Source organism: Ahaetulla prasina, chromosome 4 (genome assembly GCF_028640845.1).
Source record: "Ahaetulla prasina isolate Xishuangbanna chromosome 4, ASM2864084v1, whole genome shotgun sequence".
NCBI classification, from domain to species: Eukaryota; Metazoa; Chordata; class Lepidosauria; order Squamata; family Colubridae; genus Ahaetulla; species Ahaetulla prasina.
Genome location: NC_080542.1, coordinates 148,873,963 through 148,892,433, shown reverse-complemented (window position 1 = coordinate 148,892,433; position 18,471 = coordinate 148,873,963). Strand labels below are relative to the sequence as shown.

Sequence of the window (18,471 nt, the reverse complement as noted above, 5' to 3'; positions counted from 1 at the left end):
TCTCTTCCTTTGTCAGCTGGCCGATCTCAACAAGCGTCCCCCTGCCGAAGCCTGCCTCCCGCCCCCCAAACCTGGTGCCCGCGGCCCACGCTACGAGCGCCAGCCAGCCATGCGCCCAGCTACCATGCATACCATCAACCTCCAGACCTCCTCTCTCCGTAACCTCCGTCTTCCTAAGCGGCTGAGGGTGGTCTATTTCTTCGCCCGGACACGATTGGCCCAAAGGATCATCATGGTAAGACTCGGGGCTACGGCGGTTCACACACAAGGACAGGAGGGTGGGGGGCTTTGCACAAGGGGCTGGTTGTTCAGCAGGTGGTTTTCAGCAGCAGAGCTAAGAAAACGTGGTGTGACGGTATGGAAATGGAAGGAGAAGGGAAGACAGGCTGGGGTATGGATACTGCTCGACCTAACGACGGATCACTTTGCGGCTGGTTGAGGTTAATGGGGGACGTCCCTCGGGGTGCAGGTAGACTTGGACTTCGGACCGTTTGAAGGAGAGATCGGAGCACCTGGTGTCTGAAACGGTCTCTAGGACCTGCTGCTTGAGCAGGGGTTAGACTGTATGACCTCCAAGGTCCCTTCCAGTTCTGAGATTCTATGATTCTATAAGGGTCTCCTGCTTGAACAGGGGTTGGACTAGAAGACCTCCAACGTCCCTGATGTAGTTCATCCCCGAGGAAAGAACCTTTAAGATGTGCTGGCTGGGAAATTCTGGCAGTTGAAGTCCCCTCTAGAAGCAGGTGAGGGGATAAACCTCACATTAAGGGATTGCTATATAAACTTGTCTTCCCCACAGACTGGGACGGTGGTCTGGATTGGCATCTTGGTTTATACCGATCCGGCGGGTGTCCGCCTCTACCTGGCTTCCCATGTGACGGAGCAGAGCCCCCTGGGCGAAGCAGGGCTGCCGGTTCTGCCTGTCCCCGGGGACGTCCTTCCAACAAGGGATGCCAAGTTGTCCCTCTCGGTCTTCTCTGCCGATCCCGTGCAGCCCCCACCACCGCAGGTCTCGGAGAACCAGACGTCAGAGTCCTCGCGCCATCAAGAGGTGCAGCACCGCGCTGAGGAGCCGCTGAACTCCAGGAGCCGGGGGCATCCGGATGTGGGCTCCAAGGCCGAAGTGCGTTGGGGCGCGGAGGACGAAGAACTCTGGAGGAAGCTGTCCTTTCGCCACTGGCCGTCACTCTTCAGCTACTACAACATCACTCTGGCCAAACGGTGAGTTGTGAGGTTCTTAGTGCTCTCTGAGCTGGGTATGGTTTTCTTGAGGACATTTCATGAGCCAGCTAGGTAGCATCATCAGGGAGGGAGGGAGGGAGGGAAGGAAGGAAGGAAGGAAGGAAGGAAGGAAGGAAGGAAGGAAGGAAGGAAGGAAGGAAGGAAGGGAGAAGGAGGACTGTGGGGTTCTTGAGGTTCTCTGGGCTGGGTGCTTTTCTTGCAGATGTTTCATGGCCCAACTAGGTAGCATCATCAGTGCGAGAAGGAGGAGAAGTAGGAAGGAAGGAGGAGGAGGAGGGGAAGAGGAAAGGGAAAAGAGAAAAGAAGGAAGGAAGGAAGGAAGAAAGAGGGAGAATTGTAGGGTCTTTGTTGCTCTCAGAGCTTGGTTGTTTTCTTGCATACATTTCATGACCCAACTAGGTAGCATCATCAGTGCTAGAAGGTGTGGGGTTTGCTCTGTGCTTATATAATAATTGCTTGCCCTGACTGTTGGTGGGAACTGTTCTTGTTGGTCCCTTCCTTAGCTTTTACTCTATGATTGTAATGATTTCTGGCAACCTGACTTGCCTGAGAATCTGGGAGTTGAAGTCCGTACTTCTCAAAATTCCCAGGGTGGACCAACCCTCTTCTAAATCTCAGGAAATGGGAAGAAATCCATGCAGGCCCCAAGCCACCAAAAGGGCTGCCATTTTCAAGTAATTAATGCCATGTTTTGGATCTTGAGCTTGCCAAGAACTCCCAGGTCTTGGATGTGTTACATTCTGAATTCTGGACCGCTGCTGTTCGGTGGCTGTATTGGACGGGCGAAGAGCTCTGATTGAAGACGACGATCTTTGGGGTGTTGAGTTCCCACGATCTGCCTCCCAGAATTCCCTTGGAAGGCTTGAGTTCCTGCGATCTGCCTTGTGGAATTCTCTTAGAGGGATTGAGTTCCCGCAATCTGCTTCCCAGAATCCTCTTTGAGAGGTTGAGTTCCCACGATGTGTCTTCTGGAATTCTCTTGGAGGGGTTGAGTTCCCACAATCTGCTTCCCAGAATCCTCTTGGAGAGGTTGAGTTCCCACGATGTGTCTTCTGGGATTCTCTTGGAGGGGTTGAGTTCCCACAATCTGCTTCCCAGAATCCTCTTGGAGAGGTTGAGTTCCCACGATGTGTCTTCTGGAATTCTCTTGGAGGGGTTGAGTTCCCACAATCTGCTTCCCAGAATCCTCTTGGAGAGGTTGAGTTCCCACGATGTGTCTTCTGGGATTCTCTTGGAGGGGTTGAGTTCCCACAGTCTGCTTCCTAGAATCCTCTTGGAGAGGTTGAGTTCCCAGCATCTACCTCCTAGAATTCCCTTGGACATCTCCTTCTCCAATCAGTTCTTCTCTTTCTCTAGGTACATTAGCATCCTTCCAGTCATCCCTGTCACCCTATATCTGGACCCACAAGAGGCCTTAGAGGCACGTCATCCCCACGAAGCCAACCGGTACCATTCCTCAACCTCGCTGGGTGTTGTGAAAGAAGAGCAGGTGGAACGGCTGCTAGAAGAGAAGCTCAAAGGACACAGCCCGCAAGATGTCACCCTCTATAAGTGAGTGAGATAGTCCTGGGTTGGTCAGCGATGGGGCAGTGTCCCAGTTAGTCCATAACGACACCAATCGTGGTGTCTTGAGCTTCCGTCAAACGCAGCCTACAGGACTCCAAATGCTCCTCCGTGGTTGGAATCTGACGGCCACCTCAACAAGTTCCATGTTGTTCTGGCATCTCCTGGATATAGGAGATGGGGATCGCGTGACCTCTAGGACACTACAACCGTCATAAGTGTGAGCTGGTTGACGAGTGTCCGGATTTTGATCATGTAACTGTAGGGATGTTGTGACAGGCGTATAAGCGTGAAAAACGGATGTAAGTTGCTTTTTTCACTGCTGTTGTAACTTTAGTCACTAAATGAACTGTTTAAGTTGAGGACTACTTGCATCTGGGCTACTTTCTTCTTACCTGAAATGTCTTTGGGTTCCTACTACGTTCTTTGGAATACGGAGGAGTAGGCTTCATGTCTCTTCATGTCTTCTCCTTCTCTCCTTCCAGGGTGGCCGCCCTCGGCCTGGCATCCGGCATGCTTTTGGTTCTCCTCCTCTTTTGCCTCTACAAAGTCTTGTGCCCCAAAAATTACGGACAAAACGGTCTTTCCCACAGTCGGCGACGAAGAGGGGACCTCCCCTGTGACGACTACGGATACTCGCCTCCCGAGACGGAGATCATCCCCCTGGTTCTCCGAGGCCACCTCATGGTGAGGGTTTCATTGGACGTGTGGAACTGAAGGGGTGTCTTCGCCCCTCTTGGCCAGGACAGCTCTGTCCCCTGTGGCACCTCCTAAAGTTCTGTGGAGCTTCTCAATCATCCAGGTCATGGTTGTCATAGAGGTGGTTTTTCAAGAGCCAACTTAAACTTTCTTGGATTTTTTCTTGAAGAGGCTTCGTTTCTCATCCAGAGAAGCTTCCTCTGTTCTGATTAACAGTTCAGTTTTTCACTCAGAACTGAAGAAGCTTCTCAGATGAGAAGGGAAACCTCTTCAAGGAAAATCAGTTGCCTTTTGAAAAAGCACATTTGGGATATTCCCTGAAGATTCTTTGGTAGGTCTATCAAGCTTGAAGATTGTAATACAGGACTGGGGAGGGGCTGACTGGGTGGGGGGTGAAAAGAAGCAAGGGGGAAAAAGAAACAACTTTGGGGCATATCAGGTGCAAGCAGCTGGAGGCACTCATAGAAGTAGTAGTAGTGATTTTATTACGGTCACAGACCTAGGTTACAAATAAGAAGCATAAAATAAATCATAAAATAAATAAAATAACAAAATATGAATAAAATAAAATATAAAATAAAAGAATAAATTTGAATAAAATAGAAGAAAAATAATAAAATTAAAATAAAACAGAATAGAAGAATAAAATAATATAAAATAAAATAAATAAAAATAAAAATAAAATAGAATAAAATAATATAATTAAAAAATAGAACAAACAGTGAAATAATATAAAATAAAATAATGTAAAGTATAAAATAGAATAAATTTGAATAAAATAGAATAAAATATAATGAAAATAGAATAATATATAAAATAAACTGAATAAAACAAAAATGAAACAATAAAATAATATAAAATAAAATAGAATAAAACAAAATGCAATATAATTAAAATAAAATAAAATAGAATAACAAAATAAAAATAAAATAGAAGAATAAAGTAATATCAAATATCAAATGGAATAAAAATAAAATAGTAAAATGAATAGAAAAATAGAACTAAATAACTGAACTAAAATAAAAACAATAAAATAAAAAGGCAAGTTAATACAGGCAATCCGTGACTTACAACAGTTCATTTAGTGACCGTTTGAAGTTAACAATACTGAAAAAAAGGACTTGCAATTCTTTTTCACGTTTAATGACTGCGGTTGAGTTCCTGTCCTTAGCTCCAGCTCCTGCTGAGGACATGAAAGGAGCCCTGCCAGTGACGGTGACTTCCATGGCAAAGTCTTTCAACCCAGGAGCGCCTCGGTGCCTCTGGCCAGAATGCAACCACCTTTTGCTGATTTCTTGACCTCTTTTGCAGGACATTGAATGCTTGGCTAGCGATGGGATGCTGCTGGTCAGTTGTTGTCTGGTGGGCCAGATCCGGGTGTGGGATGCACAGACGGGCGACTGCCTGACGGTCATTCCTAAGCAAGGGTGAGTCCTGCTATGGCGGCAGCTGATTTCCGATTCCCAGCCTGGTTGTTCCCCTCAACTTCAGCCCTACCACCAATGTTTCCCCTCAAAGGGGTGTGCATTGTGCCATTTCCCACGATCTGCCGTACGGCGCATATCTTCAGGCGTGGTTGTCTTTCGGTTGATCCGAAACTACGGCGGTTCGTGCAAGACCCTCATTTGTGAAACAACTTTGGAAAATGCTCTTTGGCGGCTTCGATGGCCTCTGGAAAACTGGCGGCAACCCACACGGTTCTTGCACAAGTTTCAGAGGCTCCGGAGGTGGTGCAAGAGCACGGTCCTTTTGTACCTCTTCCGGAGGGTGCAAATGAGAGCACTTTTTGTGCAACTTATGAAAATCGCACCAGAACAGAGCGGGCCTTGGAGAATCGTTTATTTCGGGTCCTTCTGTACGTTGACGTGTCGCCCAAATGTCACGTGTCAGCTTTGATGTGCGTGTCATAGGTTCGCCATCACTTGACGTACAGAGAGTGACGAAGTTCATTTGACAAACTTTCCCTTGAGGTCTTTCTCCATATTTCAGGTAGTCCTTGACGTACAACGCTTAATTTAGCGACAACAGCATTGAAAAAAATGACTTATGGTCATTTTTCACACATACGACTTTTACATCATCGTCCCCACGATCATGTGAACAAATTTCAGATGCTTGGCGACTAGCTCATATTTACGACGTTCGCAGTATCCGGGGGTCCCACAATCCCCTTTTGCGACCTTCCGACAAAAAGTGCCCCCACTTGCACCCTCCGGATGTACAAAAGCCAGATTCGCTTAGTAACGTTCACCACCACAGCGTTTCCCTTAACAGATTCGTAAAATGGGACAAAATTCACTTACCTGTCCACTTAGCCACAAAAATTTTTTTTTGCTCGATTGGGGTCTTAAATCAAGGACTGGTAGTCCCTGTCTATGGCAAGCATGCTAGTAGAATAGCTCACGGATAATGTCGTATGGAGTGATGTGCAAGTGGGCCCAGTTTGAAAGGATGGCCGTGGCCCTGTGGTTTCGTTCCTTGATTCATCCTGTCTGTTTGTCCGACTTTGTGGGTTCTGGATGCTCCAACATTGGAGGTTTTTAATAAAAGATTGGAGAAGCATTTGTCTGGAATGGCCAAGGGTCTCCTGCTTCAGCGGGGGTGTGTGTGTGTCAGACTAGATGGCCTCCAAGGTTCCTTCCTTCTATGATTCTGTAAGGGTCTCCTGTTTGAGCAGAGGGCTGGACTAGAAGACCTTCGAGGTCTCTTCCAACTCACGTTATTCTGTAAGGGTTTCCTGCTAAAACAGGGCTGGAGTAGGCCTCCAAGGTCCCCTCCGTTATTCTATGATTCTGGAACGGTCTGCTACTTGAGCATGGGGGTCGGATTAGATGCCCTCTAAAGCTCCTTCCCACTCTGTCATTCTGCTTCTTTTCAGCCTGCCCCGGGACAACAGCAGCAGCGTCCTGGATTTCCAGGACTGCTGGGATTACAGCCCCGATGGCCGCATCGGGCTGGAAGACCCTTGGGACGGCAGCCCTCCCTTCCGTCGGACCCGAAGCCCCCCGCCGCCTCTCCTCTTCAGCGACCAACCCGATCTCTCTTCTCTGATTGATACCAACTTTTTGGAGCAAACCAAGAGCGGGACCCCAGGGCCCCGTCTCCGCACCGTCAGTGGGCGCCCGGATGGCTATGACTTTGGCAGCCTGGTGGGAAGGGTCTGCGAGGAGGGTCCCCCAAACTGTACAACATTCTCGCGCGTCTCAGCCATCACTAAACAGGGCGGCTCCCAGAGCAAGGGAGTGTGGCCCCAATTCGGTGAGGATCCTGAATGCATCCCGCGACGGAGCAGCCTGGGGGGCGATGAGTCTTCTGGGGTCCTGGGGAAGACCACGCCCCCAATTTCCTGGCAGGGCGACTTGGACAGTTCGGTCTGGAGTTTAGAACTTCAAGGGAATCTCATTCTGGCTGGCCGGAGTAACGGGAGGCTGGAGGTAAGGAAAATCCTCGCTTTACGATGGTTCATTTAGTGACCGACATGATACCCACCTTGAATAAAAGGACTTAGCGCTGTTTTCCAGCCTTAACGACCGTCGCAGCCTCTCTGATCAAAATTCAGCGGGTTGGCCAGCGACTCGCATTTATGATGGTTGTAATGTCCCGTGATCTGCTTTTGCGACCTGGGAAGCCAGATTCACTTAACAACCAGCTTACTAACTTAACGAAAGCAATGATTCACTTAACAACAGCGGGAAGCAAAGACATAAAACAGCCAATGTTTCACTTAGCCAGAGAAATTTTGCCTTTGCTTGCAGTTGTAATTCGAGGATTCACTGTAGAATAGTCCTCGACTTACAGCAGTTTGCTTAGTGACCAACAGGGTTGTAAAACGAGGCATAATGCACTTTACAACCATCGAGGTCGGGTCTGCGGGTTGGAAGCAACGACAAGCGACCCCGAGAATTAAAACTGTCTAGTCCCTCCCAAATATTTGGGGATGAGAACTCCCCCTCCTTCTCTTCCGCAGGTCTGGGATGCTATTGAGGGGACCTTGCAGTGCAGCAGCGAAGATGGGACATCGGGCATCACTTCCCTGGTCTTCTTGAGTGACAGGTGTGGATTTGGGAGATGGGGGTGGGCCAGTTTCAGAGATACAGAGAAGAGAAGTTTGTTAGCTCAGGGAGGAACGGTGGGGGTCCTGGAGGGTCTCTGAGCTGGATGGTTTCCTGGAAGACTTTTTGTGACCCAACACCATCAGTGCTCTCAAAGGGAGTGTGGTTTGCTCAGTGTTTATATGCAATATAACCTCACTCTCTTCCAGCACTGATGATGTTCCCTAGTTGGGTCATGAAACGTCTGCAAGGGAACCAGGAGCTGAGAGAGCTCCTTCCTCCTCCTCCTCCTCCTTACTTTTCTTCTTACTCCTCCTACTCCTCTTCTTCATTCTCGTCTTCCTCTTCCTTCTCCTCCTCCTCCCCATCTTCTCCCTCTTCCTCTTCCTCCTCCCCAAACTCCACTCCTTTCTATCAATGATTTTTTTAAAAAATTAAAATGTCGTTTGAACTTTACGTGCGACCGAGGCCTTTTGTGTTTCTTGGTGTTTCCCCTCGGAACAGGATTGTGGCTGCCAGGCTGAACGGCTCCCTCGATTTTTATTCTTTGAGGACCCCCCTATCCATGCCCCACTCTCCGTTCCAAGGTAAGTGGAAGGGCCCCCCTCTTAAAGCAGGCTGGCTGGGGGTTCTGGGAGTCCATCTTTCTCAAAAGCATGCTGGCTGCGGAGGTGTTTACCCTTCGCCTCTCCTCTGTTCCTAAATCCTCGTTGGTCTTAAATCGAGATTTGTTGTGTTTTAAGTCATCCGAGTGCTTTGCAAAATGTATTGCAGATGTGTAAAACACCCAGAGCTGAGCAAAATTAGTGCATTCCAAGGTGTTCTTGTAGACTGAAAGAGATAGTGCCTGTTCACTCTTTTTCGTTCGTTCTCTTTCCTTTTCTCTCACCCTTTCCCTCTCTCTGCCTTATCTTTTTTCTTTCTTTCTCTCTTCTGTCTGTTTTCCTTTCTCCATTTCTTTTTTTAATTCATTCTTTCACATTTTCTCTCTATCTACTTTTCTCTTTTTCTCTCCTACTCTGTCTCCTTCCTTCCTTCCCTCCTTCCTTCTTTCCTTTCCCTTTCTCTCTTTCAAGCCACCCCAGGCCGGAACAGCCTCTCGTCCCCGCCGGTCTACAGTGCCAGTGACCTCACCTGCCAGCTGACCCACACCGTGACCTGCGCTCACCAAAAACCCATTACCGCCCTGAAGGCTGCGGCTGGCCGGCTGGTGACCGGCAGCCAGGACCACACTCTCCGAGTAAGGAAGTCTTGGGGGCGGTGGTTGGACCCACTCATATGTCCAGGTTCTCCTGGGGCTCTCGGGCTCTCAAGTCAGGCCTGGAAGAAGCAGCTAAGATTGCTTCATCAGACCACCTTGAAAAGAACTCCAGAAACTTTGTGGGCTGGTGGACACCAAACTGGGGTGGCACTCTTAGCTCTTAGAGGAGTGCGGTGCGATGGCCCAGAGGTGGCTCTCTCGCCTCACTCTCAGGAGGCTGTGAGTTCGATCCCAGGTAAGAGGCTGATATTTCTCTCTCTGGGCACAATGAGAATATATCTGCTGCAAAAACTCCTCATTGGCGACAGGGAAGGGCACCCGGCCAGTAAACACTCAGCTCCATTCAGTTGGCCCGACTCCACCCCACAAGGGATTACGGGGTCATTAAACAATGAACAACAACAACAGTTAGCTCTTGGAGGTGCCTTCTGGTCTTGCGCAGTCAGGCCCACCTCGAGACAGGAAAAGCAGGAAGGGAGCGATGGGTCCTTTGCTCAGCACCGCTCTTCTCCACGCAGGTGTATCGCCTAGAAGACTCCTGTTGTCTCTTCACCCTACAAGGCCACTCGGGCGCGATCACCGCCGTTTACATAGACCAGGTAGGGATGGTCGAAAAACGGAGCAGGTGGAGGGACGGCTGCCAGCCCCACCAGTAGAAGAGGGATTGGCCGAAGGGCATTGAGGGGTATTGCGAAAGGGGTGGGTCTAGATGATCTCCCAGGCCCCTTCCAGCTCTATACCGATTAAAACTGAGGGAGTCATCAGAGTTGATGTAGGCTCTCGGCCCCTTCACGTCCCAACACTGGAGGTTTTCAAGAAGAGACTGGACAGCCATATGTGTGAAATGATAAGAGGGTCTCCTGCTAGGGCAGGAGGTTGGGCTAGATGACCTCCGAGGCTGCTTCCATCTCTGTTCCTCTGTGGTTCTGTAATGTCCCCTCCCTTCCTCGTTCCTTCCTTCCTCTCATTTTCCTCCCTCCATCCCTTCCTTGTTCCTTCCATTTTCCTGTTTTCTTTCCTTCCTCCCCTCCCTCTCTCTCGCCCTTCATTCCTTCCATTTCCCTCCTTCCTTCCTTCCTTGCTTCCTCTCATCTTCCTCCCTCTCTACTACTCTTCCTTCCTTCCTTCCATCTATCCCTCCCTCCTCACCCTCCCTGGGCCGAGGCCTCAAGGAGCGCTGATCCTCTTTCTTCCCCCTCCAGACCATGGTGCTGGCGAGTGGCGGCCAGGATGGCGCCATCTGCCTCTGGGACGTGCTGACCGGCAGCCGAGTAACCCACATCTGCGCACACAGGGGCGATGTCATGTCCCTGACCTGCACCACCTCCTGCGTCATCAGCAGCGGCCTGGATGACGTCATCAGCATCTGGGACCGGGCCTCGGGGATCAAACATTATTCCATTCAGCAGGTGGGTTTCCGAGGACCCCCGTTCTGCTTTCCCTGCCTAATGGTGTAGATCAGGGTTGTCAAATTCAGTCTCATTGAGGGCTGCATCAGGGTTGTGTTTGACCTTGGGGACAGGGTGGGCGTGGCCAGCTTAATGTCACTCATCCTCCAGCCCCACCCAGGGTACCCCAGGTGCTCCCGACATGAGTGACATCGAGCTGGCCATGGCATGTCCCAGAGGTTGTGGACTCCTCGTCTAGATGAGGGATATCAAATCCAAGGCCCGCAAGCCAGATCTTGATCCTGCCCACAGGGTGCTTAGATTTGGCCCACAGGACAACCCTGCAAACAGAGAAGGACCCACAGCGCCAGTTAGGGAGGGTCGCACACGCCCTCCCGCAGAGGCACCGCGGGCCAGTCGTTCGTTGTTTCCAGGGTGTCCCCACGGGCCGGATCTAAGCACCTCGCAGGCCTTGAGGTTGACACCTTTTGGGTAGATCCTCTGAATGTGGGAAGTGCGAAACCTGGAGGCTTGACATCACCTGCTGCTACCAAAGGCCCGTCCGCGTCCGCTGAGCCCCACCTCTGACCCCCCCCTCCTTTGCTCTCTACACACACAGGACATGGGCTGTGGGGCCAGCCTGGGCGTTATCTCAGACAATCTGCTGGTCACTGGCGGTCAGGGCTGCGTCTCTTTCTGGGACATCGGCTACGGCGACCTGCTGCAGACCGTCTACCTGGGCAAGAGCAATGAATCACAGCCGGCCCGGCAAATCCTAGTGCTGGAGAATGCGGCCATCGTCTGCAACTTCGGCAGCGAACTCAACCTGGTTTACGTACCGTCGGTGCTCGAGAAGCGAGACTGAAAGTGGGGGGGGGAGGTGAGCAGATGACGAGAATCCAGAAACCCCTACCCGTCCCATCCCTTTGAGCTGCTTCTGGACGCCCGGTGGTGGAGGGAAGATGATTGGCAAACTTTTCTGTCCAGTAGAAGAACGGGAAGGAGGCCAATGTTGAATCTTCCAATTCTCTGCATTTGGGGAGGAGGCGGGGCAAGAGGCCAGGGCCACAGTTCTGGAAGTGCTGCAGTGGGTGGGGAACAACTGGCGAGCTAGCAGGGTAGTTTTCTGCAAAAACGTACATGTACACTACTGAAAAAGCGACATCTACGCTGGCTTGGGCATGTCGTGAGAATGGCTGATGGTCGGATTCCGAAAGATCTCCTGTACGGAGAATTAGTGCAGGGAAAGAGCCTCAGAGGGAGACCTCAGCTGCGATATAAGGATATCTGCAAGAGGGACCTAAAGGCCCTGAGAATGGACATTAACAGCTGGGAAAGCTTGACCTCCGATCCTTCAGCTTGGAGGCTAAAGACGCAGCATGGCCTCCTCCAATTCGAAGAGACATTTGTTCGGCAGGCTGAGGCAAAGAGGCAGTCCCGGAACCAGCGAAATCTGGGTGCTGGGCAGGGGACAGAATGTATCTGCCCTCAGTGTGGAAGGGATTCCCACTCTCAAATTGGCCTTTTTAGCCACACGAGATGCTGTTTCCAGAGCACGAGACCATCGTCTTTTGAGACTGAAGGATGCCAATAGAATCGTGGCAGCAATGTTTCCTTTGCGGTCAATTTGGGTGGGTGCTGAATCTGGCCACGCAAGAGTCCTTGAACAAATGGGCTGGAAGCAAGGTACGGGGGGGGGGCTTCCCCAGTGCCCCCTTAGCCCCCTCCCCTCCCCCCCCGTCTCCCAAGCCGCTTCATGTGGGGGGTGCTTGGAAGGCTACAGAAAGAGGTTAGGAAACGACTAGCCAAAGGCCTTGGCCAGTGAGCCGCAGCAGGCATGAAAAAGTGGGCGCCAATACTCCCCATCGTATTTATTTCTGCTGTACATAGTTATTTATTCCAGCACGTGAGCGGGAGAGGAGGGGAGAGACGCTGCCGACCGTAAGCCGAGTTCACTAAAACTGGCTTGCTGGCCTCTGCAAGCCTCGGCTAAGGACCAGGGACTGGATGCTTTGGCATTAAACCTGCCCAGCGTGGACTTCAGGGCAGCTTTACAGGCTGTGGGCATTGCTGTGTCCCCCACCCAACCCTGATAAAAATGGAGAGTCATCCAATTCAACTGAGTCATCGCAGTTTTCAAAGATCCAATGTCTGCCTCGGACAGACACGCAGTTCCTGCAGCAAGCAGTTTGGCATCATGTAGAGTTTTGTGTCCTGAAGACTGAGCGGGAGTACTGTAAACCTAAATTTGTCTGCTGAGCCGATGTGGGCGCCGCGCTGGGAGAATCAACCATAATGGGAATTCGACTTGGCGAAGACATGAGGAATGTTTGGGAAGAGCAGTTAGAATACGCGGTTCATTTCTTAACTTAAAACCATTCATGTAGGAACTAGCTTATTTATAATTTAGGATTGCTGCTTGTAGGGAGGTGTGTGCTCACTCACTGGCAGCAGGAGGCTTGGGGGCTGAGGTCGGCTGCGTCGCACCCAAGACCAAATGGGGTAGGGCTAAACCATTCCCCGGTGTTCTTAACCATGGCCATTTCCTGATGTGTGGGCTTCTCACGGCTCGTTGGGGTACAGGCAGTCCTCGAGTTATAACCACAACAGCCTGCCCACGATAGCTGCGAAATGGGCCAGTCTGCTCACAGCATCCCACAATCGTGTGACTGATTTGTCAGCAGTTGTTAAAACACCACAAGAAATCACGGGAACCCATTGTTCACCCTGGCACAATTATGTCAAAAGCTGGAAATGGTTCCTATGAACAAAATGGTCATTAATTGTGGTCGGGCAAATGACCTGGGATGGGTGCCTAGGATGCTGCAAACACAGCCGTGGGTTCCAGTGTGGTCACATGACCGCCATGGGGGTGCTGACCGTCAGAAATTCAAATCCAGCTTGCAAGTCCCCATTTTGTTTTTAAATTTAAATTGTTTTTAAATTCTTTATGGTTGCTAAGTAATTGTATTCTGAATAAAGGCCACACATCTCAAAAGTGGAGAAGTCCAAGGAAAGCTGTGCAAAGCGAGAGACCGAGCCCTCCTTCCCTGCCCTGTCATCCCCCCACCCACCCACCCCCGGATTGGGATCCAGTGCCCATATGATGCCTCCAGTGGCCTTAGCTCTGCTGTACCATTTTGACTGTACGGTAGATGTTTTATATGCGATTGTGTTTTGTAACATGTACAGGCACATTAAAGAGAACTAACTTCATGCCTCCTGTGGTTTTTGGAGACTAGAAATCGTTTTTCTGTCCTAGAGCAGAGGTCCACAACTCCCGGCTCACAAGCCGTGCAGAATCGGGCCACAGAAGTGGGCGAGCATGAGTGCATGTGCCCATTTGTGCGAGCAGCAGCGAACATATCTGTGCATGTTCCATTCACGCAAGAAGGTGTGTGCCTGCTGCTCGCGTGGGGTTACGCTTGCCTGCCTCTCGTGTGGAACCATCCCCTTCCCTCCCCTGCTGATCCGCAAAGCCAGAAAGATTGGGGAAGTCGAGTGGACTCCCATCATGTCTTGGTACTTGTGCTTAATTGGCTCTAGGAGGTGTCAAGTACCACACAAAGGTGAGCACCAGGGCATTTTCCTGTCAAAATGAGTACCAAATTCAGAGTTTTGAAGCAGTCGAATGCAGAGATGCCACCATACGTTTGGAGTGACAGATTTATGCCCCCAAAATAGCATCCACTGCCTAGCCAGCCCCCGCGGCTTCTCCAAATTCCAGTCGGCTGCGGAAGATGAAGGGCAAATACATCAATATTTATAGGTGTCTTGTGGGCAATTGCGAAACACCTGGAGCATCACTCAAATGGATGGATGGATACATCGATCATAGATCAGGGCTGTCAAATTTCATTGAGGGCTGCATCAGGGTTGTTTGATCTCGGGGGAGTGGGTGTGTGTGTGTGCATGGCCAGGGTGTGAGTAGGCAGCTTGATGTCACTCATTGAGAATCTATTTTCAGCCACATTGCACCTCCCAGGCTCCGTTTTCGGCCACAGCAGCACTCCTGGGCTCAGTTTTTGGCTGTGACGGCCTCCTGCAGCCCCTCTGCGAGCGAAAACTAGGTTTCCCCGAACTCTCTTTTTGCCGGCAGAGGCAGCGTGGGCCGGTCCTTCGCTGTTTCCAGCGTGGGCCTGTGGGCCAGATCTAAGCACTGCGTGGGACGCATCTGGCCCCGAGCCTTGAGTTTGACACTCTTGTGATATAGGTGGGCAGGTAGGTAATTAGATGATAGATATATGACAGCTGAGGTTGGTAAATATGTAAATAGACGATAGATAGACAGTTATGGATGGATAGATAGATATAGGCAGAGAAAAGAGGATGATGAGATATGGATATATGGGGAGATGGAGAAGGGAGATATGAAGTTGATATGGATGAAGATAGCTATAGGGAGATGGGGATGGATGGATGTAGATAAAAAAGTGACAGTAATATAGGTGATAGATAGGCACATCGATTGTATTATTTTTTTAACAAAGCCGTCCAGAGTTACCCTGTGGGTAAGATAGGTCAATGATTGTAATAAATTAAATGTTAAATTAAAGGAGAAGAAAAAACAGTCTGACAGCGATAACATCTCCAATGCCCCCTTTATTTGCTTTCATAGCAAAGAACTGAAAACGTTTGGTTCTTAAGTTACACGGAGAATTTGGAAACTGGAAGCCAATATTAACATTTGTACAGAAGGAAGAAGAAAAGAAGAAAAGAAAAATTAAACATTTTCCAAAACTGGTCAAGGCAAAGCAATGATTGGTGGAACCTGCAACTTATCAATGTTCTTTGGGGGAGAAAGCAGCCAGTCTCCCCGTGCTTTTCTGTCCTCGAGAGGCCGGGGGGGGGGGGGGCTCATTTTAGCTGTCCCACTGCTCCCCATTCCTTGGAGTGTGGGATGCCTGCTTCGGGGGCCACACCATCTGCTAAGGGCACCTGCACCCGTTTTTCGACAGCCGTTAAACAGGTTCCATAGCCCATGTGGCTCAATATTCAGCATCACTGGACGGAGGGTGGCCCAAACAGCAGGGGACCCCCGTGCCCCTGAATCAGGGGCCTGGGCATTTCAAGGGAAGTGTGGGGGACACAACAGAAACACAGAACCTTTGGGAAAACGAATCCGGCCATCAAAGGAAACCCGGGGGTGGAAACACCCTACAAAATGCCAGATTCTAGTGAGAGTCAACCAAGGCTCCCCCACTTATCTGGGGACCCCAGCCCCTCCCCCCCCAACTTGGCAGGATCAACTGGATCATCTCGAGTCCTACCAACTGTTATGTGTGGGGGACAAATGAGAAACGGTTGGTGTAGGAGACCCAGCCTTTAGTGGCTCGGCCCAAGTTTACTCACTGAAGAACGGGAGGCTAAGGTGAGAACACGGCCGTGGGTGTGTTTGCATGTTGAACCGCTGAACCGTCTGTGCCCCTCCCCCCATCAGCCCCTAAAGCTTTGAGCAGGTATAAGGAAGCCGGCTGGCGTTGCAGCTTTGCTCCCGGCTCAACTGCCCTGCCATCGAGGCGAACCGTAACAGACGCGTGGTCCCGGTCAGTGGCCCTGGCTGGGGCTGAGAGGAGGCGGGATGAAAAGGCAACTGGTAACCATTCTGAGTGTCCGGCATCGCCGCGCTGCCAGGTCTCAAACGACCCGTAAGCACGGCAAGAGTTTTCCAGAGGCAGCATGGCATACCTGGGGTGGCGAGATACCCCCGTCTTGCCCAGAACTCCACCAGAAACGAGGAAAGTAGGTCCAGGAGGATGGAGAGGGGGGGTCATTGTTGTATCCGTTCAGGTTTTGTTGAGGGTCCAGAGGGGGTCCAGCTTGCTGAGAGGGTCATCAGTGGGAAGGGCTCCTCGCAGACCCTCCCCGTTCTGTGGCTGGAGGAAACTCTGCTTGCTCACTTTGTGCCGGCCCTTAAGCGAGCTGTCCAGGGTGAAGGCCTCTGGGGTGAGCGAAGCCAGGAGCTCCAAGGAGGAAGAGGAGGAGGAGGAGGAGGTAGGTAGGGCCCGCGTAGATGCCAATGGCTCTACCCTCGGAAGACTCTCCACCTTCTCCTCACTTCTCTCCTCCTCCACGGAGCTGCTTGTCTCAACGGTCAAAGCGGCCGTCTCGGGCAACGCTGGAGCAGGTGTGACCGGCGGAGAAAACCCCAGCGTGGTCTCCACGCAGCCCGGCTCGGGAAAGGTTCGCGGAGCAGCGGAAGATGATGCTGGTGGGAGTGCAGCATCAAAGGAGGGCACAGAGGGTGCCACCTCCAACCCTCGGCCATTGGGGGGAGGCTCGGCACCGCCCGGGAGAGGCCGGATACTGAGTTTAGCGATGGTGGCTTGGATGGAACTGATGGGGACGTCACCCCCCAAGACCAGATCTTGGGGGTCCTGCTGGAGATACACCTGGAAGGAGAGAGTGGGAGACTGAACGGAGTACATAGTCCTTGACTTTACACCAGTTCACTTAGTGACCGTTACAACAGCAGTGAAAACAGGGACTTATGACCAGTTTTCACACTGATGACCATTGTAGCATCCCGAGATTTTGATGCTTGACAACTGACTTTCATTTATGATGGTTGCGGTGTGTCTCCGGGGTCACATGATTCCCCCCTGGCTATAATCCAAGATGGCACCCCTGAAGGCTGCCTCGATGAAATGCTCCCTAATGGTTTCTTTTTTTTAAATTATTCTCTGCAACTCACTACAGATTTCTTACTCACAAATCCATCTGCTAAAAATTAAGCAATGTTTGTTTAAGGAGCAGCTTTCTGTGATCTCACCCACCCACCCTCTTTATAAACAGAGGAGATTCTAACATAGAAAGAAGCAATTTCCCCGGAGCCATGGATTACCAAAAAAACCAAATAGAGGAAATGGAGAAAGAGAGGTAAATAGGCAGGAATTCTAATCAAGCTAAGAAATAAATAAAATTCCTCTGCCTTCAATTTTCCTAACCAATGTACGTTCACTTGCTAATAAGATGGATGAAATACTCCTTTTAAACAGATGCAATTCTGATGTTTACAATTCAGCAGTCCTATGCTTCTCTGAAACCTGGTTAAATGAATCAATTGAAGATAGCAGTCTGCATATCCTAGGTTTTCAGATTGAACAATCAGACAAAATTACAGAAACATCTGATAAAAAGAAGGGTGGAGGCAACAGCTGGTGTTAGGATTTAATTAGAATATACAAATTCTATGACGAAAACCTAGAGACATTAATTAATTAATTAATAATTAATAATAATAATTAATAATAATAAATTAATAATTAACTGCAAATTATATTATATGCCTTGTTAATTTTCCTCATTTCTTCTAATTGCTGTTTATGTCCCACCACAAACCTGTGTAACAAGGCATTACAAACTCTAGCTGACCAAACTATGGAGGATGAAGCCAAATACCCCAATTCACTGGCCATTATTTTGGGAAATCTAAATAAGGCAAACTTAAGGAAAGAGCTACCAAAATACTTTCAGCATGTCAATTGTCCCACTAGAGGAAAGAATATTTTAGACCATTGCTACACAACTCTAAAAGATGCTTATCGGTCTTTACCACGAGCAGCTGTAGGACACTCTGATCATTGCATGATTCACCTTGTACCTGCTTACAGGCAAAGACTTAAAACCACAAAACCAACAATTAAATCAACGAAGACCTGGACTGAGGAGGCAAAATTAAAGCTACAGGCCTGCTTTGACTGCACTGATTGGAATATTTTTGAAGATACCTCTGCAGACCTGGATGTACTCACTGTAACATCATATGTCAGCTTCTGTGAAGACCTATGTGTACTGACAAGGAACTTGCAAATATACAGTAACAAATATACAGTAACTATCTGGTTCACAGCTAAACTTAAGCAGCTACATCGTTCCAAAGAGGAAGCCTACAGAAAAGGTGATCAAATGCTGTACAATCAGGCCAGAAATGTATTAACAAGGGAGATCAGAGCAGCAAAAAGAAGCTACTCTGAAAAGCTAAAAAATCAGTTCTCAACAAATGAACTAACAAACATGTGGAAAACTCTTAAAAATATCACCAGCTATGGCAAACCTCCTTCCCAGGCTGAAGGAAATCAACAACAGGCAGATGACCTGAATAAGTTTTACTGCAGGTTTGAAAGGAAACTACAGCCACCTATCTCCACAACCCCCATCTCAGACACACCAACAACAGCCAAACTTCTACAACTGACCCCATCCCATTGGGTTCACAACCCCTATTGATCACAGAAAAGGAAGTGCAAGACCTATTTCACAGACA

General features: G+C 49.8%; 2 protein-coding genes across 8 annotated transcripts in view; one reads left to right on the top strand and one right to left on the bottom strand.

The window, feature by feature from the left end:
* SCAP (SREBF chaperone) overlaps positions 1-12,874 on the top strand; it is a 47,370-nt gene extending 34,496 nt beyond the window's left edge. For 3 of the 5 annotated variants that reach the window (XM_058181810.1, XM_058181813.1, XM_058181811.1), the window contains 12 exons: positions 17-235; positions 800-1,221; positions 2,599-2,793; positions 3,291-3,492; positions 4,816-4,931; positions 6,383-6,938; positions 7,472-7,557; positions 8,061-8,143; positions 8,633-8,796; positions 9,336-9,416; positions 10,020-10,226; positions 10,825-12,874. In XM_058181810.1, the coding sequence (XP_058037793.1) occupies positions 17-235; positions 800-1,221; positions 2,599-2,793; positions 3,291-3,492; positions 4,816-4,931; positions 6,383-6,938; positions 7,472-7,557; positions 8,061-8,143; positions 8,633-8,796; positions 9,336-9,416; positions 10,020-10,226; positions 10,825-11,070 (2,577 nt within the window). In that variant the 3' untranslated portion in view covers positions 11,071-12,874. The remainder of the gene's footprint in view (positions 1-16; positions 236-799; positions 1,222-2,598; positions 2,794-3,290; positions 3,493-4,815; positions 4,932-6,382; positions 6,939-7,471; positions 7,558-8,060; positions 8,144-8,632; positions 8,797-9,335; positions 9,417-10,019; positions 10,227-10,824) is intronic. The other 2 variants (XM_058181812.1, XR_009154990.1) reach the window with 2 other exon arrangements.
* Positions 12,875-14,789: 1,915 nt separating this feature from the next.
* Positions 14,790-18,471, bottom strand: part of PTPN23 (protein tyrosine phosphatase non-receptor type 23) — a 50,971-nt gene continuing 47,289 nt past the window's right edge. For 2 of the 3 annotated variants that reach the window (XM_058181808.1, XM_058181809.1), the window contains one exon: positions 14,790-16,597. In XM_058181808.1, coding sequence (XP_058037791.1) covers positions 15,992-16,597 — 606 coding nt within the window. In that variant the 3' untranslated portion in view covers positions 14,790-15,991. The remainder of the gene's footprint in view (positions 16,598-18,471) is intronic. The other variant, XR_009154989.1, reaches the window with a different exon arrangement.